Source organism: Callionymus lyra, chromosome 17, assembly GCF_982586985.1.
Source record: "Callionymus lyra chromosome 17, fCalLyr1.hap1.1, whole genome shotgun sequence".
Taxonomy (NCBI): Eukaryota; Metazoa; Chordata; class Actinopteri; order Syngnathiformes; family Callionymidae; genus Callionymus; species Callionymus lyra.
Window position 1 is genome coordinate 7,621,831 of NC_141834.1, and position 27,915 is coordinate 7,649,745.

The following is a 27,915-nucleotide window of genomic DNA, read 5'->3' on the forward strand; positions in this document are numbered from 1 at the left end:
AGCTTCTATAGGACAGAAATATGTCAAATAAAAGCTCTAAAAAAGCCAGAATTAAAAGTTTCTTTACCTTTTGTATGGGTGGAAAAAACAGCAAGTGAGTGAACATGAGGAAAACAGAACAACAAGACAGCAGTTTTATTTACAATTTGAACATTCAGTTGAAACACTGACAGGAGCTTCCGCAGGCAGGCAGGCAAGCGGAATAAAATAATAAGTTGGAAGCAGCCAGAGTTGTGGCTATAACGGGGGAGGATGAGGAGAAGGAGGGTGGGATGGTGGATATGGGATGGGCTCTATCAACAGGCGGCCCGGGCGAGACGACCCCACACACCAGGACACACAGCATCAAGGATCTCGAGTTTTTAACCAGCTTGTTTTCTGTTTTTTCTTTTTTCAAGTTTAATCAGGAAGTGCTTCATTGCTCAAGTGGCCGCTCTCGTTGGGATGCGGCGCCCCGCGTTCTGGAGTCCCTCCGCTGACGACTTGAAATTGTTTTTTTTACGCTGCTACTCGGTGTGCGCGTCCCCCTTTAGTCTATTAAAAAGGCACTGTGAAACGAAAGGCGAGCCTTTGACCTCAGTTCCTCTACGACGTGGCGATGAACAGTTGGGAAACAAAACCGGCTTCTTCTGTCAAAAACAAAGAAAGGGAAACAATCTTCTCTTTAGCTTTGGTCGAGTTAAACCCCGGGGTGTGTGTGAATCAAACTATACAGACGTCACATCTGAAGTCACTCAAACGGGTCACTTAACGTCACGAGAGTCCTTCTTAGTTTTTAAGCAATGAAAAAGCAGTCAGCATTTTTCCTAAAAAAAAAAGAATAATCAAATTGTTGTTTTTTTTTCTTCCCTAGATCACAGACAAAAAGGGATGGGCTCATGTTATTGGGAACCGATTTCCCCGACATCAAGATTTTACAGCTTACGCACTGAACACCTGAGAGAAATGACCAGTAGAGGGCAGCAAAGTACCCCGCGACACGAAGGGTTTAGCGGAAGCAGGGGACGAGGAGCGAAAAAACGACAGAAAATACAAGTCTGGTGTCATCATCACTGCACGTCTGGACAGAATTACATCTTTTTCTGTGGCAGTGGCCGTGTTCCCGCCCCCCCCGTGTTGTGCTCTGTTGCCGTGTTCATGTGCTGTTGTGTTGTTTTCCCTGTGGATGCTGCTGCTGGTAAGTATATGGAGGTTCTTGGGCTGGGGTTGGGAGGAAAGAGGGGGAGTGGGGGACGGGTTGGGATGGGGGGGTCGGTTCAGTGGCCGTCATGGGGTGTCAACATTTCCTCGGCTCGCCGGTGCAACTCCAAGGCCGTGACTGTGGAGATTTCCTTGGGCAGCTCGGATTTCCTCCGCACCAGCGGACGCTCGCGTCTTTGATCCTTCTGGACCTTAAACACACACATACGGAGAGGGAGTCAAGATCTGACTCACGTTTAAACGTGCAGTAAATATGTTAGTATGGAGTGGGGGGAAAATATCGATACACATTTTTTTTACCGTAAATATATTTTATGATTCATATTCTAATAAAGTGTGTATGAAATTTTTTAATGTAAAATTAATATTGAAATATTCACTCTTTTTACAAATTTTGTGTGGCGATTAAACTTCCAGCCAATAGATAGCTAGGAACAATTGAATCCCACAATGACTGAGGACAAGAGGATACAGTTGACTCCAGCAAGTGGATGTTTGGACATATTTTTTTTATATGTTCTACTGCTAATATAGAAGTGATATAACGCCAAAGCTACTTTTTTTTATAAACTTTTATTAAAGGAGCCATATATAACATAGACAACCTCAGATCTGGCTCCCCCCGGTGTCAGAACAGTGCAACTGCAATATTGAGAAACCATTGCCACGTAAAGCATGTAATTCTGTTCTTAAAAAACTAGAAAAGGCCCTTATTTTATTCAGTTTCTTTGGAGGTTTTTATATAAACTTCCAAAAGTCTTCGTACTTCGTATGAAAACACTCACAGACTGTCCAGGTGGGTCGTCCAGATTAGTTAACGAGTGAAAAGCATCGCTAAAATAATAGAGAGTTCTAAAGTGTAGGGCCGCTTTTTTAATTAAGTAGATCATTGGAAAAAATATAGAGAAAAAAAATCAATATTGTATTTTGCTTATTTCTACCTGAGTGGCTTCCTCCTTTATAGCTTTCTTTCGTAGATTGATGTCGTCCAGCAACGGTCCATCCGTCTCCATGTCCATCACAGTGCCCGAACATCCAGCGTCTATATACGTTATAAACTGTAGAGCAGTGTGTAAGTGGATGTACAAACAAATGTCTACTGTTCATATTGTCTCACCTGTGGATTTGATTTGGCAAGATTGTCAATTTTGACCCACGCGTCTTCTCTTTCTTTCCATTTGGCTTTTTCTCTGAAAGGACAACACAACAGAGGCACGTCAAAGATACACAATTTACACACACAAGGAAATAATAGAACATATAGCATTTGAAGTGGAAATAAACCTAAGACATTTAAATAGTTGATTGTAAAAATATATTGATGCACATAAAATGTATACGTTTAATTAAAAAAAATATTACAATTTATATGTTAATATTCACAGTGTTTATCCATCTTTGTGTTGCAATTCAACTTCTGGCCACTGGTCAAAGCAGAAACATATATATCCTGCGATGACTGAGGACAAGAGGATACAGTTGACTCAAGTCATGAAATCTATAAATTCTGCAACGCCAGACACAAATACTAGGGTGCAATACTACAAATACTGTATTGCAATACTTTGCAATATATCGTAAATTACCGTACCGTTGCTCATAAGGGTGTGTATTGTCAGGAATCTGATCATACCATATGTATCATTTTACAGGGACAACAATATGATAGATTCCAAAACTGTAGGATCAAGGCTATATTTGTAGTTTTGCCTACATTTGTAGTATTTACAGACCGCATGATTCTTTACTAATTTGTAACTGCCTTAATTTAACAAAATATGTCCAAACATAAACTTTAAAAGCTCTCGACTGTATCCTCTTGTCCCCAGTTTAATTCAATTGTTACACAAAAATGAGCAAATGCTGTGATTATTTGCATTTTAATGTGTAAGTTAAAAAATATTGAGTTATTTTGAACACACTTAATTGAACTGTTAACCATAAAAAACGGTAAAAAAAATATATATGAATTTTTATTGTTTGATTTTTTTTCAAACTGAAGTACAGTGCTGTCAAATATCTATACAGTATCTTGAAAAAAAAAACATTGGAATGTCTATATTTTCTAACAGCCGTAGTAGCTCATGTATCGTGATACATACCGTGATACCAGTTTTTTTTTGCAAATGCACACCTATACTTTTATATATACACATTTTAAAATCTAGATCAAAGTGCAGAATATAGAAAAACAAATTTGACACTCACTTGCTTTTCTCCGCCCTGAACTGTTGTGTGCAGTCGTCGAACAGCTTCTGGTTCATTTCCATGAAGAGCTTGAGAGCGTTGTAGATCAAACCATGGATTGTCCTGGAGGCGCACAAGAGATTGACGACGGTGGTTTTTATCGAGTGGAAGTCTCGGGCAGTAATTACACACTTCACAGGACTCACTTGTTCCAGTGGGTCTTGGAGTTACGGTACAGTGCGGGAAACATAATGGGCAGGATCTTGGCGGCGTTGTCGCTGATCAGACTCATGATGTACTCGTTGTTCCAGTAGTAGAGCGCTCGCTCCGCCACCTTAACGCCACAACAACAACACGTCACCACAAGACTCCAGGTAACAACACCGGACTCGTGTCTGACCTGGAAGTGCGGACTGGAGACGCACTTGGCCAGCTGCCTGAAGAGAGGCTCCATGACTTTGACGAACTCGGACGGTTCGATGACGTCCAGGATTTCCTCGAGTTCGTTGAGAAACATCACCTCTTTGGGACTGTGAGTCTTTGGCCAGTACTTTAACAACGCCATCACCGTCTGTACGCACACATGACAGATATACACGTAAATACGTCGAGATACTCGACTACATTTAAAGAGTCAGTATCAGGAACTGACGTGTTATGTCAGTGCCTTAACAAGCTTCCCTGTTTATGAGACAGGAAGCAGTCGGGAGAGAAATTCAATTTGGATGGTAATGAGTTAAGAGCATGACTAAATCAAATCTTACAGGTTCCGTGAGGGTGCTGTCCTTCTCCAGGAATTGAACCACACAGTAGGCGAGCTAAAGGGGACAGAGATGAGGCATCAGAAAAAAACATTGTATAAAAAAAAAACAGTCTCGGGTTTGCTCACCTGAGGATGGTAAACGCTGAGGGATTTGACTTTATGTAACGGCAGCAGAACTTTCAGCAGGAAAATCTTGTGCTCTTCTTTTAGGGGTAAGGCAAAGCCGTTTATTATACTGCAGAGAGGGATTAAGTCAGTTCAAATTAGTGCAATTATCTTCTCTTATCAGCAGGTGGAGGAGACTTAACGGTTCATGTCTTACCTGCCTAGAATTTCTAAAAGTTCTGCTATTCCATTATGATGCTCGGTCTCATAAATGAACCTGAAGGCAGAAATGAAACGATCATGATACAGAATCAAAACCACTGATGATGGAATTTTGTCATCAACAAACGTAAATGTTGGTTATGAGATGAAAATGATTAAAACAAATAAATAAAACCCATTATCATAAATACTAAAAAAGACATTTAGTCGTGTTATTAATTGTTTCGCGTGTCTTCCTGAAGACACACACATTATTTAGACCAGAAGTCTCAAACTTATCAGCTTGGTGTCAGTTAAGAGTAAGTACCAGAGAAACATTCTTGTTGAAATTGGGCCACAGGTTTGGGGGATCTGTTTTATTTTTTAAATTGTGTAGGAATCAGTTCATTGTTTTTTCTGTACGTCAAATCCAATGGAAAAAGAAGTAAAGTAAAAATTTGTGAAGAAAATAAAGCCAAAAACAAGAACATTTCAACAAACTGCTAAATATACTCTCCTTTGCAGGTGCTTTAAAGCAAAGTAACAGAAGGTGTGACTCTGATGATGTTGTTGTGTTTGTTTGTCTGTGTTTGTTGTCCTTATTTCCTTCATTATCACTTTAACTGTTATTGGAAGTTATGCTGAATAATTGTAGACGTCGGCAATAATATTAATGTCAGTTTACATTGAAAAAGAAAGTTTAAAAAATAACGATGATTGATTTGTATTAGACTCAAATGTTCACTTTCGTAGTCAACTGAAACTGACAAAATAGAGGACGGACAGAACTTAAACTAATAAAAAAAGGACTTCTACTAATATTTTTAAAGGCAGACAATCATGGAAAAAAAACACTATTCGCTACCAATTGTCCACAACAAACCGAAAAAAATGTGACGTGAAATTCAATAGTAAATAAGCAATAATTGGGCAACATGAAAAGTGGACTCTTAACAGTGGACATAAAGCAACTCATTTTGTTACTTACCTATAAAATATATTATTGATGTGTTTCCTAATGTACGCTCGTAGGCCCAGGAACTTGCCATAGATGCGATGAAGAGTGGTCTTTAAAAAATCTCTTTCTCTTGGGTCTTCACTGTCAAATAGATCTAAGAGCTGTATTTGAGAGAAATTAAATTATTCACAGGTTATGTTAATGTTACAATAAATAAATGAAAATAAAAATATCTGCTTACCTGCATTACAAACTTCTGGTCAATATACTTTTTGGCTATATTTGGTTGAAAGTCTGAAGACTCCAAAAACCTTAGAAAGAATTCATACACCAGCTGCGGAGAAATAAACATTTAGGGTTTATTTTCTACCGATATGTGACTGACTCAAGACTCCTGTACCTGCAGGTGTGGCCATGCAGCTTCGAGCGTGGGCTCGTCTTCCTCGGGGTCGAACTCTGCACCAGTGGGGTTTGAGGAAGGGGGCAACGTTCTGAACATGTTCACAGCAAACTAGAGACGAAAAAAATAGATTCATCTTAAGGGTTTTGAAAGTGATTTAAGATTCAACTTAAGATACAGTTGTATACCTTTAAAGCTACAATATGTAAGATTGAAAACATGTTTGGCTCCTCCCAGTGTCTGATAGTGGAACTGCAATGTCAGGGAAACTGTGGCCAGATAATCACATTTTAATAGTTTTTACAAAGCAAAAGTGAAAGCCTTTTGTTATGTCTGTTTAATTGATTTATCAGCCTGGTAACTTCAAAAAGACTGGTCTCTGACCGACTGCACAGTTTCGTGGTCACATGACACTCACACTGCGGGACGACAAGGCGTAGTTAGGAAGAAACAACCATTGTTAGATGATAGCTAGAGTTGTGTAATGTTAACAAATTAAACCAATAAAATATTATTTCTAACAAATATGAGAAAATGTAAAAATAAAGGTTAAAAATATAACAAATTTTATCCAAGTACCAGATGTGCCTCTGGTAAAAAATATTGATTAAAAATGCAACACACCCTCAAATAATACAAGTACAGGACACATTGATGTATTCTTAAAGCATAGTGACATGTTGCTCATTACACTAAAAAACTCAAACACTAAAAAGCATTTCTATTCGGTAAGTAAAGTGTAATACTATTTGAATTATTATTTTACACTCAACTAACCTAATCCATTTATTTCCAAAAACTTACAATAATAAATCAAATTAAACCCAGGTTTATACGTGTATATAAAGCATTAACACGAGAATAATCTTTATGATAAACATGTTTTGAATCTGCAGCTTTGATGATGAAAAGCACGAGCTAACAAGGAAGCGTCTTCAAGTGGTCAGGAGGAAGAAGCTGCAGGGTTGGAGAGTATATTCTCATGCTGATGTGGACGCTCAGATGATCAAATGAACTCATGAGAAAAGAGGTTGAGGGAAGGCTGGGCGACAGCACCTTGATCATCTGTAGTTTGGCATGTTTGTGTTCAGTCGGAGACTCAATTAACATCAAAGCTTTTCATAATTTTACATGGGATTAGTGGGCAGAGAGACTTAACCTCAGCCTGGACACAGTCCGAGTGATAATGAATTAAACAGGTTTTTTCACAAATGGCAAAACAGTTGCAACAACAGCTGTGATTCCCTGAGACCATGGTGTTTTGGTTTAAATCTTTTTTTATTTAAACTCAACAAAACATGATTCTGATTCTGATAATACATTTATATACTAAGGAATACGGTGTTTACATTCCACCTAATTTTTTTTTTTTATAGCAAAAATCCCTCCGATGCGCAGAAAAATATAAAAAATAAATAATTATTTTAATAGATTAAGTAAAAGTTAAAGGTAAGTAAAGTAAAAGGTTTTTATCTGTTTTTTTTATTTTCTAAACTACTTTAAGTCCTGTTTTTTTTAACCAGAACAGCCCATTTTTATTTTGCGACTCATTAAGTTTTCCTTACATGACTTGTTAATAAAAAATATTTTGCCATTTTGTTTGTAGCAGAGTAAAGGAGACTATGACGGGCCACCATCATTTCATCAATGAACGGGTAGACTGAACAGGACTGCTTTTAATCTGCTTAATCATGTTTGAAATGGAAATTGAATCTCTTATGACAAGAATGATAGATTTTATCAAACTGTTGGCTCGACTTGGAAAAACAAGATTACATGGGGGGGGGACATCTTAACCTTTCATTTTTGTTTGTCGCATAGAAGGCGGCACTTTTTATATACATGAAGGACAAATATATACAGTATGTCATTAGAACAATTAAAATACGAAAGATTAGACAATTCTAACACATTTTTATTCCCCCAAACTATATTTCCCAAAATATACAGTACATGTATAAAAAAGATAATCTAAATGCATTAATACACAAAAATAAATCAATTATTTTAGACTGTAAATGACAAAAAAAAATACCAAGATGACTTATAGAAATAAGAATATAAAATACATTTTAAATTGCTTATTAATAGAATTATAAAACAATCTAACTGAGAGAATAACTGAATAAAGAAATAATAAAGAAAGAAATTCCGATGCTCACACAAATATAATGTATATTGTTTATAGAGGCCAACTTAATTCTACCGTTATTTAAAGTATGGTTTTATAAGTCAAAACAGTCGTTAAATGATTGATATTAGCATGTGTGTTATTTAATAATACATTTATTCTGTACTGAAAAATGTTGTGTTTATAAGACTAGTGACAAAAGTTTCTGATATTGAGGTTTGAATAGTTGTCAAAAGTGTCAAAACACTTTTCAATCTGTCGTCCAATTAGATAACCCGAGGTGAAAACACATCTTTAACCTATTTAACCTGAGCCAGTTACACAACTAAAGGTCAGGGGATCCAATGAGCTGCCAATACTGGATGATGGAACTACTGACCACGTGCACCACCTCCGGGTAGATGGGCTCTGTGATGACATTTCTGTTGTGGGTGATGTACTCCACCATCTCGCTCAGCGCCGCCCTCTTCACCTCCTTCCATTTCAGGTCGCTCAGGGGGTCCGAGACGAAGTCGAAGAGGACGCAGCACTGACGCAACTTCTGGATGAAGAGCTTCTCCTGCTCCGCGGGTGGAACATCTGCAGGAAGAGAACGTATTTCAGAAACCTTTCATGTTTGTCTTTTTAATAAAGATTACAAATCATATTGGTTAGAAGTCTGTTTATTATAAAAGTGGTATACGTCATGGTTGATCATGAAAAACATCCCTATTAAACAGTGCAGAGGAAGTCGCATCAATTCCATGATTCAATTACACATGGCCTTTCAATGGCTTCACAGATCAGATATTGATTGGACCACACATGACCATGTTTAATTTGACCTGGAAAGAACACGCAACTCCAGTGAGATCCAGTTTGGCCAAAAACGTCTTATTCCCAGTTGAATGAATGAATGAATGAATGAATGAATATTGTTTATTTCGGGCAAGTTTTACCTTTCTTGAACCAAACGGACACATTTCTCAGAAGCTTTCTCCATCATATATAGCAGTAAGATATTAATGATGTACCACAGGAACAAAATTATCACATTGTTTTATTTTTATATAAGTAAGTAATAAGTAAGTAATATTTATTTATATAGCGCTTTTCGAGACCAGGGTCACAAAGCGCTTAAACAATCAAAACAATACTCCAAAAAAGTACATACTTTAAAGATCAAGATAATACTGAGAACAACACAGGAGTTCGAGAAATTCAAGGAAAAGCCTGAACAAATAAAAACTGCATTATATAACTGCATTTCAGTCAATTTACATCAATTGTGTGTCATTGACAACCATTCAAACGTTATACACTTTTTACTTTTATAATCCAAGTCTAATTCTTAATAAATAGAGAGAATGTTTACCAAAAAATAATAATTAAAAAAACACTATGATCTGAATAATAACTACAGATATTAAAACTTTTAATAATTAATTCACAGAAGTGTCAAAACAAATGTGACAGTGTTTCAAAAATATAAATATACCACCACAAGGATATTTGGTTTCCAATAAAGATGGCTTTTGTCTCAAATGATTCTTCAGTTGTCCTTTAAAACCTGTTATCATTTTAAAATATTATATTATATTTAAATAGGATGCTGGTTGGCCACATTTCCAGATGGAGGCAGCAAAGCCTCATTGCATATTAAGACTGAGCCAACACTTGAAAATGCAATTTTAAACCAAATCCAAGCTAATCAATCTTATGAAATAATTGATTAAACTTTAAATCCGACTAAATATTTGGCTCACAATAAACAGGATTAGCATAAAACCTTTTATCTGGTAGGTTATGTCTTAATAAAACTATTTCCTCTCATAACATGTTGTGGTAAACAAAAAATAAAAATCAATTGTACATCACAAACAAGTCACTTAGTCCCAGCAACCTTTGCGCCTCTACTCTGTGAACACGATGTTCCTGTTGTGTGGTGCAGGATTCATTTACCGACGTCACATGTCAATAATTGATCACACATCCTCAAAGACAGCATCAGCACCACGGCCATCAATAATGCAGCGGCTCCAAATCGGCCTCACGGATTATTGAGCCATGAACTTTCGCTGCTCGGAAAACGCTGTGTAGTTCTTAGAGACCCTCCAGCCATCCACCCAAGCAATAGAAGGCGAAGCCAGCAGCAGCTAAAAAAAGGCTCAGCGAAGATTTTTCTTTTTTTTCCCCTGGAATGGGTTCAAGTCTTCTCTCACAGGATTTGAAGGGCTTTCCCTGCCTGCACATTAAAGTGTTTCTGTCACACAGCCAGCTGGAAATGTCAAGCATCACCTCAGAACTTCACATTATTGTTTGACTGCTTCTGGATTCAGGAGGGAAACGACATCAAGATCAAGACCGAGAAGGAAATCAATTAAATGTCAGCCTCTCTTAAAGTTTCATTAGGTGCAAATATCAACAAAGGATTACCTTGCAAATGTCAAAACTGTATCTGTTCCTCAAAAGCCTTGATTAATCTTCAATCGTAGATCGTGTTTATTAGAAATGAAGACACTTCTGTGTAACATCTTTCTGTGCAACTATATCGTGTTACAAATAGAGAGCCAGAAAATATCGAAACACTGATATATGCGGGTCATTTTTCACAATACTGCCTTGATAATCACTAGCACTGTATCAAGTTCTACTAGTCATAGTTCTTTTATGGTTTCCATTAAGTGTGTTAAGAATAAAAAAGGCTTTTTTTTTACATTAACATGCAAATATTCAGTGTTGGTTAGTATTTGTATGCAAGCAGCCAAAGTCTTCCACAGCTAAAGGAAAAATCAAATCCCGAGATATCCAAGTAATAACTAAGGATGAGGAGACAGTATCCAGCCGACCCAGTTCTATAAATTTAATCAAAAGAGACAGGTAGTATGACAAGTTCTTATTAAATTCAGTGTCCCCTTAAATATTTCCATTACTATGCAAGTGTATCGAAATATATTGTATCAAATTGTCTCTTGAACCAAATGTACAGTATCTTATGGGATACTTTTTTTTTTATTGTTGTGCACTTTGTGACCCTGGTCTAGAAAAGCGCTCTATAAATATTACTTACTTACTTACTATATTGAGATGATTGTATCTTATTTTGATATTAGTGTTTAGATACAGCCGATGAGACCCATGTACAGTGATGAAGAGACTATACAATAAAACTTGGTTAAAGAAAAGAAAACTGATCTGAATTTTATACTCCTTGTTAAGGACACTTTGGTAAATATAAAAAAAATGTGGCCGCCACAAAGAATGCTAAAATACTTAGATCCATAGTCTGATGGAACAACTGTATTGTAAACAGATGAGGTTTACATAATTATTTTTTATTAATATTATTTAGTTTAGTTAAAGGTGCAGCCTTTATCAAGCTCTATAGTCCAGAAATGACGGTCCTGTAGCAAAAGTCAATGGCTTCGCCAAAAGTCAAGTGGTCAGTAAATTGTGCCACCAGAGTCAAATACTTAGACAATAACACAAACAGAACTTTTACCTTCAGTATCGCAAATATCGTGAAAATGATCGTATCGTAGGAACATTTTGACAGCTCATGAAAAGTGTTTATTCGATTCATTATTAAGAGCCTAAACTTACATTTTTTTCAACGTACAGTTCATGATTTTGTTTTCTTTACAACTAGCAACTGGTTTTTAAGGCGCCTTGTAAATGTATTAATATTATTTAAGTATAAAAGCTGAACTGCAGTGAGGGACCCTGTTTCGTGGAAGGTTAAGGTTCACACTCTTGTCTGTCCTTAAGGAGCTGCTTCATAAGTAATGTTTGTCCTGACAAAAGGACTACAGAACCATCAGTGTAGCAACAAATATGCCATGATGTCCAATAATCACCTCAGTCAAGTAAAGTAAAACCAACAATTATGCTTTGTCCGGATCCTTAACAACTCCACTCTGTTTAGAAGACATAAATAACTGGATGACTGAGAATTTGATATGTACATAGAAAATGAGACATAAAAACTCATAAGGAAAATATAAACACTGACAAACATGTTATGAATTTACAGACGACACAGAGAGAGAGGGATAGAGAGAGAGAATCCCATTTGTTGGAATAGACTCGACCATAAATTCCTCAAAGCCTGTACGTGTCATTTGTACAGGCTTCAACCTGTGTGAGTCAGAATTATGGTTTGCCGTCAGATTTTCACACAAGCTCCGTGTTTACAGGTAACAGTATTAAATCAACAGCAGGAAATATTCCAGCTAACACGGCCATCTTTTACTTATTCCTGAACGCCGTGAACATCATTGTCACAGGTTCTGACTCTGAAAATGTCATATCACTTGTTCATTTAAGCCTGGAGGCTGGTTTGAGAAGTGTGGTGTGTCGGAATGAATACATGCTAAGAATTTGCATTTCTCAAACTATATTGAGGTTTAAAAAAGGAATAGTGAAAAGTTCTCAAACACCCTTTATAATAAATTATGAGAAGACTACTATAACAAAACCACCAAAAAAATAGGTTGAAAAAAGGCATTGACAAAGATATAACTTATATTTCAGCCTAAATTCTTTCTAGTTGTTCTAGTTCTTTCTAATGATGTGCCATCATTTCTTGTACCAACAAAAAGATATTTCCAGGTAAATATGAGCAGCAGAAGAAACCTTGAGCCCTCGAAGGTAATTATGGAGAAGAGAATTAAATACAAACAGGTTCTTGTCTAGACACGGCTCAAATATTTAGCGATACAGAACGGCATAACTATGGGACAAATCATAAATTAGGAAAGAGCTTTGAATAGATGGATGAGTTTTGGGAAAACATTTGGTCACCATCATATGTCCTTTAGGGAGTATAAATGTGCCTTTGAATCAATCTTGCAGTACGTGTCGACTCATCTAAAATATCAATCATTTTTGACGGCAATTTCTTTTCTGTGCGTCAGTAACTCAAAGTAATTCGGGGAAAGATGGGGAAAAGTACAAGGTCAAATACCAGTTAAATATAATGGATCATAAAATTACTGAGAAAGTTAGTGTTAGCATCAGAAAGTATTTAGAGAGGCTTTATGGACAAATACTGTATATGTACACACATATACATAATGTTTCACTATGATGGTTCATTATTATATCTTTATTATTAATTATATTTATTGATTTTTTTGTATATTTGTACTGTATTCTAAATCTAATATGTATGTATGTGTAATCCATTTCTTTTGCCACTTTGTACTTCTTGCTGTAACAAATAAAACTTCCTCACTTTTGGACGAAAACAATACTTTTAAAACTATATTTTCTCTTTTATTTCTTTCTTTACGAAACATGATCAAGTAACCCATTCTCTTTGATATTCAAACAGAAAGAACAGCAGAACACAAACTAGTCTAGTACATGAAAAATACATCTCAGCAGTAGTATTTGTCATTTTCACATATGTGTAGGGTTCTTTTTTCTGTATACTTGACCTAAATAAGTATATTGACTTGTCAAGAGTCACAGGCTAAGTTACATTGAAATGTGTTTCAATATGAAACACCTATACTAACATTGATAAACAATAAATCAAAAACATGTTTTCTTTCACTGCAGCCAGATATCAAATGCCTAATATAGTGGTACCAGACCCTGGCCCAGTGGTTGGTGACTACAGGCATAGATCATTGTTTTCTCACTGGAAAAATACTTTTTTATGAATTTTATTTTTAAAAACGTATCATGTGATGTGTATTTTAAGGTACCACGCACAAGTTCACTGTTGAGCATAAATAGCATATTATTCTTGAACTTTTCAAAAAAAACTTTTGCCCCCGCCAACACTTCCACTGGCACGCAGTCAATACAAACACCACAGTGTTACCCAGAGTCATTTCCGATAATATACAGCAGTCGTGTTACGCGACGTTCTCGATGTTACTAATGAGCACCTCTTATGTGCGTCATGAGCTAGGTCAGCTCCTCTTACACAACACCACTTTCTGAAGAAGCCTGAAATATAAAGTGCTGAAAAACTCGAACCAAATAACCTTTTTCTACGCTGAAGTGTGCGGCTTGCACACAGGAAACAGGTACAGAAAGCACAGTATCAGTGCTTGCTTACCATATATATATATACATGGATATATACAGTATATGTATATGCAAAACAATTAGTTATATTAAGTAGGATTTCTTTTTTAGCAAAAAGTGGACTTTATAATTCTTATTTTGATCCTGTGAATTGCCAGATAGTTGTATTAAATTTAAAAAGCTACTTGAAGTAACATACGAGAGATGAGACGTGTTTAAGTTCGTGTAGGAGTGTAGTACTACTACACTTGCTTTTATATCTTTTATAAAAGATGTACAGCGAATAATGTTTGTAACTGTTGATCACATTTTTATATTTAATTTCTGTTGCGAGTTTTGAAAACATGATTGTATTCATACGACGTGATTAAACAATGGAGGGGGTTTTAAATATAAATGAACTTTAAACAGAGGCAACCTGATACAGAACACAATGCAGCCCTCGGACAAACAACAACAACCTTTAAACACGCTTCCTGTGACATCAGCAGACTTTGTGGGGGGAAGGGAGACTCAAGAAGAAGCACTTCATATTTTGGCCCTCCCTCCCGAACTGTGGCTAAGCTATTCTTCCCCCCCCCTTGTTGGCATACAGAAGAACTAGCTGCAACTTCTGGAGAAGAAGTCCAACAGATCGGGTAACACAACAACCTCCGGCGCTTCGGCAATAACACAAAGTGTCACAGGGTAAAAACGCACAGAGCAGAAAAGGGATTCAAATTTCCTGCCCTCACCTCTAAAATGCATGAGGGCCACAGGCTGGAAAGGCCCATTGGAGCCGGGTGTATCCACAATCATCCCACTGGCTTGAGCACATGCCAACATCAGCAGGCAGGGGAGGAGAGGGCAGCCGGGGCTACTGCGAGGAGCCTGCCTCCATTTTAGCACCAACACTCACAGCAGAAAATGAAGCTCCCCTGCTGCTGGAGGGAACCAGCGCGTCAGTGATGTCATCGCCCACTGCTGCCGCTTGATTGGCAGACCGCTGGTCACATGGGCGGCTTGTCAAAGTAAATAATACATGAGGGACTGGATTGGCTCCTGGTCAGGAGGAGGAGGGACTGGCTTCACGTTTTCAAAACAAAAAAAGTAAAGATAAGGCGTCGGTGGCGGACGTTTAGAAATGTCAATGAATAGAAAAGAAACACATTCTTCTGGTATGTGAGGATTAAGATCCTCAAATGAATGTATCCTGATGACAAGTATTTCACAAGCTACTCCGTAGGTGTGAAAGAATTACTTACAAGAGAATAAATCTTCTATTATATTTCTTTTTGGACCATTATTTTGGTCACAGACCACGACCACGATCCTCTGTTCACTGCTGGTGCGATAAAAAGCCGTTATTATCGCTCACTGATTTTGTTTGTGTGTGTGTGTGTGTGTGTGTGTGAGTCTTTGTGTTTGCATGACAGATGGCGCTCCAGGAGTGAGTTATGGAGCCCAGGTGTAGCAGACAGGAACAGGAGGGGGGTCTCAACAGTGAGCGAGACTGCGTGCAGTCGTGGAAATGAAAACAAACAAAAGACTGTTGAGGAAAAAACAAAGGTAGAATGTGCTGGAACACAAATTGCGACAGACAATATGTCTGATAGTGATGCAACAAAATGGAAATTGCAACATTTGCAGCTTTAAGACGTGAATTAAAAAGGTTTAAGGGCAACGGATTAAACTGATCCAGGACCTTTATTGTAATCATCAGTAATTGTTTGTACAAAGACTCTCTTTTAATTTAATATATTACAACATTTTCTTAAGCCTCACCCTCTAAAAGTCATCAATCTACTTGAATTTCTAATATTGTTTTTTGTAAACAAGTGACAAAGCGAATGTGTTTTCACCAAGTTGAAATTACTTAATTAAATAGATTAATTTTAATTTTTAAATGCAGAGCGGAACGATTTGTATTCCAGGCTTGTTTAATGACCTTTTAAAAGTTATAAAGCGATATCAATAAGAAGATCTGTTGTTTATCTTTAAATAAACATGGATGCACACGTGTCGAACAGCCCCGAGCGAGAGTTAAGTCACAGGCTAGTGAACCTTTGAGGCATCATGAGTGTGATTTGGAAGAGTGTTCGGGGGGAAATATCTTCCGTGACTAAAACACAGTTGATTGCTTCATTTCAAAGGTCTGCTGATCTTCACATCACAGTCCAGACTCTCTAAATCGATGCTTAAGGCTCCAGCCTATTTCCAGAGACAGCTTTATTCAACACAGCGACTGTTCTTGCTCCAACAGAAATAGAAGTAGTTTAATTTTAAAAGAATCATCAACGGCAATTTGACAGTTTTAGGATCCCTGGTTAACCTCCAGAGGGACTACATCAGGAACTGAATAAATATTTGCAGTTAATGGGTAAAAAGTTTAGAAAAATATCATATGTTGTGAGAAAAATAGATTCAGACAATAGGAAAAAAACAAATAAATAATAGAAAGCTATAATAAAATGATATCTTTGTAAGTATTTAAACAACAAAAGATTATAATATAACTAGGCAGAGACAATAAAAAGGGAAATATGACATTTTAACAACAAATAAATCCATTAAACCAATGAAATATCAGGAATCACTCAAAACCAAGTGTCGCTTTCATAACTTTCATAACCCAAATAGTCACTAAAGTACAATCCCATTTGTTTCACTGCGCAACAAATCACTTAAAAACAAACAAATATCTAATGTTGTTTAATGGGAAATTTGATAGAGAGAAGGTAGAAGATAATTTCTTATCTTAACACTTCATACTCACTTACACTGATCTACTCAACGGCTGCTGGAGACCAAGGCAGTTACAGAAGAGCTTTTGCAGAAAGATTTTGTCCACATTCATCTAGGCCATCTCACATTGTAGTAAGATGTCCTAGATTAGACCCGGATATTGTGAGGGGGCGCACTGGCTCCTCTTATATTGTCTTCTCCAAGCTCTTATAATAACAGTTTAAAGATAAAGCTGCACATCTATGGTTATCATTCCAATCTTTCTCGTTCTCTCGTATTGTTTTTAGTAGTGAAAGAGTTTTCTTTACATTACAAAGAAATGACACAGTTAAAGACTAATTTTTAATCTTGCAAAATGTCCTGTAACATTCCCTACTTTTTGGCTAAATTAGCTTATTTTATTCAGTGTAAAGTCTTTAGTTGGAAAAAGTACTGTTTTTGTATTAAAGTGTTCGAAAAAGTACTTTTTGTATTAAAGTGTATAGCTTAGCTACTTCTTTAAAACATTGGGGCTGTATTTTTTGGTTTAATTTTATAATTGTATGTACGTAAATATCAGAATACAAATATTTTAACAATATTATATAGTATTCCGAAGGTACAGCAGAATCCGAAACTTTTATTTCCAGTTGTTGTAAACACAACATAGGACTTTTTGTGGCGTCAGTACAGAATAAAAGAATTAAATAAGCAATAGAAAAACAGAAGTATCAAGGCAGCAATTAAACTTTTTGTTATATGTTTATATTATCTGCTGTAGTGTTCTTTCTTTTTATGTTAAAGGTAAATTAAACATTTATTTCTTAATAATAGCTCCCTTTGTTATTATAGTTTGTTTCCTAAATATATTTCCCAGGAAATGTAACATGAAAAAATGTTTACGTTTGTTTTGGTTATTTATATTTGTTTCCATAATTCTGCTCCTAGATTCAGTCCATTGTTAGTTATGTCATCATGGTTAACAACCAGAGTGTGACAAATATAAGCCGATATTAAGAAATATATTCTTTCTTGTAAAAAAAAAAGAAGAAAAAAAGAACATTTGTTAACATATCATTTTCAACTTTCGCCAGCAGATGGAGACAAATTCTGCGTCTGGAAACAGGTACAGCTGGAACTGTTTTTGTTTTAGACACAACGTAAACAAAGTAAATCCAGAGCAGTGCAATCAATTTTAATTCATCTCCCATCCTTTTTTTCCAGGAATATTTAATTATATTAAAAAACAATACAAACAAAATATTTTGAATATGTAAATGAATATTATAAATAATTTAACGGTCACTTCCTCATCTTACAACGTGAACAGATTCCTGAAATATTTATTCCCAGGGTTTTTCCTCTGCATCTTTGCAGGACATGATGTGTTTTCCATCAGGAGGTGGTACACATGCCTGAAATGAAAACAGGTCAAGCGCAGAGGCTGTTTGGACAGGACAGAGTGATAACATCCACAGGTCCGATGTCAGATAACGTTTGGCTAAATCTTACACGAGCCTGCAACAGATTATGATTTATATAAAAATTGGTAAATCCTCTGATTCTTAAGATGTCACAAAAAAGATGTTAACAATGTATTTTAACGCGCGCTTTTCTAGTCCAGATAATGATTGAATGTCCACCAGGCTGTCATGCTGCTGTTGCTTTAAGTACTTCACATCGCCCTCCAACTTTATCCTGTTACATCATGAATGACATCTGTAATCTGCGATTCCCCAACCAGGAATAATTTCATCTGTGTTGAGCTTTGTGAGCGGCTTGTTTTTTTCCCCCTTCAACAAAAGTAATAAGAAACTAAAAGGGATGGAACATTATCTAATTACTTACATCATCAATGCCAGTGTGTGATAAAGACTCTGACTCATCCATCCATCCGTCCGTCCGTCTACTAACGCTTTCCTTTTAACAGAAACCTCTTCCAGCTCTTCTGGGACAACACAGAGGTCTTCCTAGGTCAAGTCGTAGACATGATGTGTCCTGGTTATGCCCTGAGGTCTCTTCCCAGTTGGACATGCTTTAAATAAGTCTTGATGGAGGGATGCTAAAAAGGGGCCTGAGCCACCCCCATCTGGCTTCTCTTGAGGTCCCCAGGGTTCTTTTGTTAAATGGTAAGTCCTGACACGACAGTCTTCTTTTAAAGAAAAATATGTAACATTTTTAACTTTATTTATCGTTTTTTGGTTAAAACTTGGGTGGTTTAACTCGCAAACTACTGATTTAACAATGTTTTTTTTACTACAACTCCAGAGAGTCTGAGAGGGTCCATGTGACCTCCAAACATGAACCGGAAACAGTGTTTTCGTATGTCTCATACAGTGAGACTTCCTTACTAGGGATATAAAAGAATAAATGGACACACAAGAGCCTTCTTCTTGTGACAACAAATGCACATGCAGTCAGCAGTGAAGCAGCAAAGGACCCAGGACAATGAAGTTCTACTGTTCTGACACTAGGGGGAGTTAAAAACTATGTTTACAAATGTATCGTTAAGATATATTTTCATCTATCCAGTTAAAAATGCATCTTTTTTTAAAGTAACCATCTGAAGTTAAAGACAAATGCAGGCTTTTCCTTGATTCTCTGAGACACCTGTGTTTGTCTCGGTGGTGTCTTGACCTTTTAAGTATATATTTTATTGGGTATTGTTTTGATTGTTTAAGCGCTTTGTGACCCTGGTCTAGAAAAGCGCTCTACAAATATTACTTACTTACAAATGAGTATGAGTAGGAGTAAACTGTGAAACAATTTCACAATCGAAGAATGATATACTATATTTTTCAGACTATAAGGCGCACCAGATTACAATATCAATGGTTGGGTCCATTTTCATACATTTCATACATATTTTAGTATATGTAGTATGACTCCGCCTCGCTTCTTAGTAATACGAAGACGAATTGCTTAGGTACACTACGTAAACTTGCGGTATGGCTTCGTAGCTCACCAAAGTTGTACTTAAACATTTGGACAGATTATTTTGTACCACATAAAATGTCACCTTATGGTTTCCTGCATTGTTGGAAGTCAATTGAACAAAAGCAAAACGTCCAGCAGTCAGAACGCAACATTGCAACAGCAATGAGCAATACCAGCACATGAATATATTTTTCTGACCCATTTGCCGGACAAAGTCAAACAAGCACTTGTGTAGAAGCCTGCCATCGCGTCAATACGCGACCGGGCCCTGGACTAGACCCTAGGACAGAGAGGATAAGTGTACTCATGCGCGCCGGCACAAAAAACATACACAGACAATATGTCCCGAGGCCTCGGGTCATTGGCAAGTTCATGTGGTGCAGTGGGAGCTTTGTGCTTGGCCGCTGAAGGAAACATCAATACACGCATTACAAAGTCGGTTTTCTTCTAGCAGAGCAGGGGGAAGGGGGCGAATGAAGAATGAGTGGCCATCATTGCTTATCTGCTCACTGGCAACATCCTGAAGCACAAGGACTGTGGAATTAAAGCATTATCTGTGGCTTAACACTAAATATAGACGTCTGGAATAAATCCAGAGCGAAGTCAATGCCATGCATGTCCTCCGTTGGCATTTAATACAGAGTGTCAACAACACACTCAGTGTTAAAGATGAAAGAGGAGTGACGCTTCAAAACTGGACATTGGATACAGTACAACACTTTGGATTCCTTGGGTCACGATTGTGACATTCATTTTATTACACAAGACATGCTGCATCCCTGTTTGGGGTTTTGTGGGTTTTAGAAGACAGAAATTGAATTTAAATTGAATTTAAGGGCAAACTCTACGTACTTCAAGGACTTGATGGACACATGAAGTGACTTATCTGCCAGAATTTGACTTCTGAGGTTTGAACGTGTTGACTATACGTAAAATAATTTAGTTTATTGGTAGATTGTGTCAGTACGTAAAGGAAATAGTTGTATTAATTAGAGGTTAAAACTGTTAAAGTCTTAATTTATGACAACCATTTCTTCCGACTGTGTCCAACCATCAATACTTTTTAAAACACAATCTCAATATTCTTTGACTTAGTGACTAAAATATGAAACATTAAATCCTATAATACAAAATACAATCTCAATACTTTTTATTTAGCATCTTAATATCCTATTCTGTCTGATGTTCATTCATGCCAACCATCTAAAATGTTGATTTAGTTTGTTTTATCAGTGTGATGTTAATGTTATTCCTACCTCTATTTTTCCACATAGTGAATTGAATTTGGCAAGTTTGTGTTGTTAAAATATGTTTTGTTTTTTTTCCCAGTTATGCCAAGCCAAATTTAAAAAGTTAATAGTCAAAAGATGTTTTGTCTCAAATTCAATTTCAGAATCAAGATTATATAAACACATTTTTTCCAGTATCTAACAAAGTATTACAAATTGAATCCAATTGTTCTGACAATAAAAATCATCTAGAAATAGATTTCCAAAAGTAGTAGTTGAAGAATAAGTAAGAGATCGTTTTAATACAATCTTCTGTGGCAGACAGTCACAAACAAATCAGTGGGAAATCCCTCTAAAGACAACAATTTAGGACTAGATCTGTTTGTAGTTTAAATGAACATTAATCCACCAAATGTGCTAAAATACTGTGACATCTCCCATGCTGCTTCTCATCTCCTCTGTTTTCGAGAACATGTCCAACCATCTTGTGACAGACTTTGTCCAACAGGAGCTGATTTAATCCATTACAGGTCGGTATTGACCAGTTCTAGGAACTAGTGATTTGCTTGAAATTGGGTCTTGTCACATTGAGCATGCAACTTACTCAACTTACTTACTCACCGTTTTATGTCAAATGTAAGACTAAAAATATTGTCATGCCAGTGTTAACCCTTTTGCTCTCAATGCCCACTACAGTGGTCTATTATTCAGAAGCTATTTGATGTTTAATATCTGCACAAAAAAATTGTATTTTAAATCAAATTTATTAATTCAAAAGGAGTTGTATTAATACTTGGGGGATTTTGGGGTAGTTAAATGTGTGCTAAATTTGTAATGAACCAGAATGAATGACTTTATTAATAGAATAAACCATATCAGTTCCATTCAAATTGAGCATTTTAAAATTAGTGAAGCCAGTAGAAACCATGACTTGCAAAATAACATCTAACGTGACCATTTTTTTTAAAACTTTCGAAGCGACTTCACACACACACACGCTGTTTTGACAGTACTCGAGTACCACAGACTTTTAAGCAGGTAAGTACCTTTAAAAGCGGGCAGTTTCTGGAGCTCCCTGTTATTGCTGAGGCTGAAGCGAGAGGAGCTCTGCCTCTTGTCCTTTTTGACGGGGGTCTGGGACCCCGGCTGCTTCCCCTTCAGCAGCTGCGTCGTGGGAGGTACACTGTTGCTGCTCTTCCTGTTGGAGTTCTGTAGAATGAAGAGAGAGTACCCACTTTAACTTGAGTAGTTCACGGTGTTAGAACATTACAGAGAGGGTGAACCGTTACAATTCTATTTTTACTACAATTGAAAAGCATCAAATGATGGTGAAGTTAAACATAAATGATACAAAAAAAACATGTAGTGGATCAGTATTTACATTCCAAAGAAAACACCAGCCCAAAAAAAACTAAAATCAAGTCTAAATGTTACTAGAACAATACAATCTTCTGGCTCTAAACATTCATTGACAAGGAGGACAAAGATAATGGGATCCAGCCAATCCAAACAAAAGAGGAAATGTGTTGGATGAAATATGATGTGCTTAAGCACAAAGTCATTACGAGAGAGGAAGTTTGCTAATAATTACACCATTTGTCCTCAGAAAACAAATGTTTTTTTGGAATTCTTAATAATAAACCTCTTGATTACTAACAATGTGCATGTTTGGTTGACATACTGAACCAGAACAATAGTTATTGGTGGATAATATGCTAAATTTAACCCTCTCTGCCTCGAGTCATGACAGTGGCAAAGTCAAAAGGTAATCTTTTGTGTGACTCCCACTTATTTAACCGTATTGTACACGTTTTTCAGAATACCAATTGTGTGCTTTCATTTTAGGTATTCTAAATATCAAACCAGGTTAAATAACTCCTTATGGCATCCTTGCTCCCCTTGCTCAGCACAATTTAAACCAAGCAGGTGCTGCATCATGAAGCTTCATGAAGCACCGTTTTATTTTTTTTAGATTTAAAATTATGTTAATACCTATTCAAAGCGATGGATAATGCAGCAGGGAAATGCCGTCTAGTGGGCCTTACAAAAAAGACACTGATTTTTGAAGCTTCAACAACACATCGTTCATACAGTATAATCTGGTTTTATTTTTCAAACATGTACGTGAGACATGGTTAGCTAGCTAGTTCCGGGTAACAACCGTCCTCTCACCAGGAGTTCCGACTGTAAATAGGACATGAACCAGGTTTACTGATTCATTGCTTATTTTATTACTTATTTAATCCGGTCATTTAATCCTAGCAGGATTACACAGTTAAAGGGGAATGAGAACAAAGGAAACTGGGGTTAGAAAATGCATAAAGGAACGCAGGTATTATTGTATTATTTCCTTTTTCATACATATTAAATGCTACCAAGAACCAATATACGGTTTTAGAAAATATTGATACGGCAATACATCGTGATTTTTTTTCCACTATGTTGTATCAGTGTACAAAGGCATTTTTCAATAGTTTTGGACATATTTTGGTTTCAAAACAAATTAAAGCAGTTACTCGACTCCATCGAGAGTTATGTGTTCTGTAAATACTGCAACGACAGTCAAGTACTTTGACAATACTACAAACTTTTTTTGTATGGCTTGTATGTTTTTTTTGCATGGATTTTATGTTTTTTTTGGATGGATTGTATAGCCAAAATCTTGCCAATACACACCCCTTCCTCAAAATCCTTTAAATTTCTCTTGTGTATTAATTCTGGTTGTGCTTAATGACCTCAAACCAATTTTATGTTGTTCATGTCGCAAAAAATCTGTCAAAATGTTTTGGTAAGACTGGTAAGCCACAAGAGGCTCCATAATATACTCCGTCAGGCTGCGTAGTATAACTATTAGGCTCAGTAGTATTACTCTGAAAGGATCTGCTTTATGCACCATTTATTGCGGTACACTTATGTATGACAATAAACCCGTTCATTGATACCGAGCCTTATAATCCAGCGCGCCTTATAGTCAGATAATAACGGTACTTTAAACCTATAATGTCAAGCATACTTATTAAAACAATCTTCTCTCTATTCTTAAAATAGAAGTTGCAAAAGCAAGTTATGACACATAACATAAGAGATGAGCTACACCGCTTAAAGAAAAAGCTCATGATGGTCATGAGTGTATATCTCACACTGAAAGGTCAATCTCTTGGATTGCTTAGTCAGAGCAGGATGGGGGGAGTATAGTTAACCCAGTGACCTAGCCATTCATTGACAGTTAACGATAATGAGGACGACATCGCATTTATTACTATGTCATAATTGAATTGCTTTTTCAGTGACAGGAGCGAGTCCTTCATACGGCAGCTCTACTTCCTGGCTGCTTTTCAACGATGACTTTTCATCTCCACTATTCATTAGCTGCAGGAAATTGAACAGAGTGGCCCATATGGACAGAATGACTAGTAGAACCTACTATAAAACAAACAAGCCAATTAGAGTAAATACAAAAGACATTTAATCGGTTCCATCTGTAAATGGTGAATGCAAACTGTGAGTCAAAAACATTATATTTGGGTCTTCTGGTGGCGCCCACCTGCCTACTGGATTCTAGTCATTAACAACAGCCCGTTTTTTTTTTTGTTTTTTTTTTTCTGTTCAGCAGATGCTGCTGTGGATGTGTGTCAGGGTGTGAGTCACACAGGGTATATCTCATTTATTTCAGATTCGAGACGGCTGCAGTCTGCAGCTCTGCAAGACAGGAACCTAGAAAGTGGGCCACAAAAAACCAAGCTGAGTTGTCACCATTTCTTACTGCAGGATTGACTCATGCATGGAATACATAAGCTAGTAAAGCAGATACCCGGCCTGAGAACTTGTACTGTATCCAATGTTCGGAGTTTTCTACGCTTAAATTAAATCAACTTAAAGTCTTAGCGGTAGAGTACAAGTTGATGAATCCCATTGATGTGTTAGTTGGGCGCACAAGAGCGAGCAGGATTATTATCTAACAACAGGAAGAGAGGTGGCTCAATGTTCAGCTGGACAAATATCTATACGCCTGTTAATGACTCTGGCGCTCCAGTTAAATCAATCAATAAAATATGTTTTTTTTTTTTTTTAATATCTTGTTTTCTACAGGTACGTAAAAGCTTAGTGTCCAAACATTAAATACAGTTATCATGGAGGATGTTAAATACATTTAATGAACTTCCTAAAGGCAATTTTCTGGGAAACAAATGTGTTTAAAATTAAAATTGTAATGTTATTTATTGAGCAAATGTTTCAAATGTTCTGGATAAGTATACAATATAATAGAGTAAAGCTCAATATCCCAATATATGGCAATATATGGAAAAAATGTATTACACCTCTACATGTTAACGTAACAATGCATCTATGAAAAGAAAAATTGGCTAGATTTAAACAGCACTTGAACATAGATAAATCATAAGATTAGAAGCTGACCACATTCAATGTCAATGAAATTAACTTCACTTTAAAGTTATTCCTAATCATTTCCATCCTTATATTTATACATGTCCTGTCAGTATGTTCTGGTCAGGAACTTCTGGTCACCAGGGGTTACCTTCGCTCTTTATAACTTAATTAATAAAAAAAAAGTAACATTTTGAGATTTAATAAATATATATGTCATAATACTTGGTTTAATTTTTTAACAGTTATCACTGTAAAACTCCATTTTAACATTTTATAGCAGCAGTTTAGAGACTGTGTTTTTAACTTCCAAGAGACTTTTTGAAGTAACCAGGAAGATAAAATGAGAAATCGACCCAACAATAGCCTTTTTCTGGGTTTGTAAACAAATTTACACGCAGTACGTGACAACATAGGTTCAGCGACATTGCAGTTCTGACACGGGCAGGATCCACAAAATAAAAATGTCAGTCTTACATATCGCTGCTTTAAAAGAGAGAGAGAGGTTTTTATCCCAAAGTTAAAAATATATATAATTATGTTTTGAAGCCTGGTAACAATACAGGCGGTTGAAATTAAAACATTTTGGTGTAAAAAAAATAAAAGGGAATTCAGAAACGCATTGAAATATTAAAAAGATTAGTTTAGCTCTGACCTCTCTTCCATGTCAGTGACGCAGATTGAATCCATATTACAAAGTCAAATGGGTCATTTGTAAATCTATTTCCACTCTTCTCCTCCTTGACAAAGTTAATCAATTTGAAGCGTCTAGGCTTTCTTTAAGCCACTCTCCCTCATCTTTAGGTCTTGACAACAATCTCTTCAAACAAGGTACATTGACATTTCACGGCAAAAAGCTGTATCACGCTGACATTTGACACACTCGTTTCCTATCCCTCACTTTCATAGAGCAGCCACACAACGACACAAGTGATCTTGTACAGGAAACAATAAAACATGAATCCAGTACCAGAGTGTCTTTTTACCCAAGTTATAGTCACAACATCGCCACGTATGAAAAAAAATACATAAAGAAGAAGATTGAAAATATTGTTTTACTACAGAATCAATAAGCATTTAAGTCTTAAGATTAAAAAATAGTTATAAGTATTGATGCGTGTTCTGCAGAAGCTGCAAATAACACACAAACAAGTAACTATATCAAGGTTTTATACCCTATTTTTCCAAGATTTTTCACTTGGTGTTGCAGCAAATGTGATGGAAACTAAGCAAGAGAAGTCAAAGAGCATATGAAAATACCTTCAATAGGAGTAAAATTGATTCATTATTCTTGCCAATACGATATGTCTCGTTAAAATGTATCATATAATTGAAAAACCTCTCATAAAAGTGATAAACTAGAAGTTCATTATTTGCATTTCAGATCAATCTCATAGCCCATTAATGTTAAATTATTGGATTATAATTGCATCATCAATTATACTGCATAGTCCTTTGGTGTAGAGTTGAAGGATATATCTCAAGATACGATTCAATAATATACAACACTTCCAGCATACTTTTAGGAACGATTTTAAGAGACACTACATTTCAGTGACATTTTGCAATCCTTACACTCTCTTTTGGTTTATTTAATAGAACCGAGATCGAAAATATTACAATTTATAAGGTTAAAAAGCGAGTCAACTGTATCCTCTCGTCCTCAGTCATCGCCAGGACCTCTCGGGTTTTCATTGTTTCCTTCGCGCAGGGGACATAATGACTGTCCAGATGTTTCATTTCAACACAAAAATTAACAATTACATTTAATATGTGCGTGTTAATAAAAAAAAGACACAGAGCTGTTGAATATCGGCATAATACAGAGATATTAAATGTATCGATATTTTCCTACATTACTACTTTGCGTGGATGTAGTTTTCTCATACATTCATCCTCTTTGTGATCTAGTATTTCCAATACTTCTGCAACATATTGGGTGACACCCTGCTGGGAAAATCTCGCCAAGACACAGTCAAACCTAAAGAGATGACCAGTAAACTCTGATCAAGATTTCTTTTCCCCAAATGACTTGATAAGAACATTGCATCTCAGAAGTGAACGATCCCAGTCAGTCATGCATCAGATATTAGATCCGTGACATATGTCATATAAACGTCCATTGAGGAGGGGTTCTGTGGTTAGCTCACCTCATGATCCGAATTCTCCTGTCCTGATCCACTCTTGCCCACTTTACCAGACTTAGGGGTATCCTTGGAGACAATAGGAGAAGTCAGTTTTTTTTAGATTCACCACAGATATTTTTAAAATAAATAAACCGGTGGTGGAGTAAACCAGCAGCTAGCTAACGTTACTCAGACACTCGAGATATGAGCACCACGAGAGAGTATTCAAAATAGTACTGTATAAACAGGAGTAGTACGTCAAAGGAAGGATTTAAAAATAAACAATATAGCCAGTGTGTGCTAAGAGCTGCTTATCTTTTACAGGCTAACACAGATTTACATCCTTTATCTCGTCGTAAAGCGGCTTCTGTCACTAACAACGAGGCTTCGCGCACCTAAAAGCGAAACTTTAGTGCGATATTCTCGCGGTAATTCGCGACTCACCTTGTCCTTTTTCGTTTTATTCGGCATTGTACAGACAGTAACCGCCCTTGCTCCCCTCTCGGATTACTCCACTACCAAAAGCTTGGCAACTCTCAGGGCACCACACTGGAGGGCGGTTCTCGCT

At 36.6% G+C, this 27,915-nt stretch overlaps 1 protein-coding gene across 4 annotated transcripts; it reads right to left on the bottom strand.

Annotated features, from left to right (window-relative positions):
• Positions 1-120: 120 nt before the first annotated feature.
• ppp2r5cb (protein phosphatase 2, regulatory subunit B', gamma b) lies at positions 121-27,910 on the bottom strand. 4 transcript variants are annotated; one of them, XM_087812365.1, is made up of 16 exons: positions 27,792-27,910; positions 27,372-27,434; positions 21,882-22,044; positions 8,325-8,524; positions 5,815-5,925; positions 5,656-5,748; positions 5,445-5,575; positions 4,473-4,532; positions 4,277-4,385; positions 4,152-4,205; positions 3,788-3,958; positions 3,594-3,721; positions 3,409-3,510; positions 2,318-2,390; positions 2,142-2,258; positions 121-1,391 (listed from the first exon to the last, which is right to left on the bottom strand). In XM_087812365.1, exons 1-16 carry the CDS (start codon positions 27,816-27,818, stop codon positions 1,257-1,259), a joined length of 1,737 nt encoding a protein of 578 aa, XP_087668491.1. In that variant the 5' UTR covers positions 27,819-27,910; the 3' UTR covers positions 121-1,256. The 4 variants fall into 4 exon arrangements, with proteins under 4 accessions (XP_087668491.1, XP_087668490.1, XP_087668493.1 ...); XM_087812364.1 differs by having other exon boundaries at positions 3,594-3,958; XM_087812366.1 differs by having other exon boundaries at positions 1,297-1,425; positions 3,594-3,958.
• Between the last annotated feature and the right edge of the window lie 5 nt (positions 27,911-27,915).

Excerpts from the sequence above, each read along its gene's own strand:
- ppp2r5cb (XM_087812364.1), bottom strand. The coding sequence starts at position 27,818 with ATGCCGAATAAAACGAAAAAGGACAAG. Across the intron at positions 5,926-8,324 it reads ACCCGGAGGTGGTGCACGTG|TTTGCTGTGAACATGTTCAG; the intron begins GTCAGTAGTTCC and ends TTTCGTCTCTAG. Across the intron at positions 4,533-5,444 it reads ATCAATAATATATTTTATAG|GTTCATTTATGAGACCGAGC; the intron begins GTAAGTAACAAA and ends TTCTGCCTTCAG.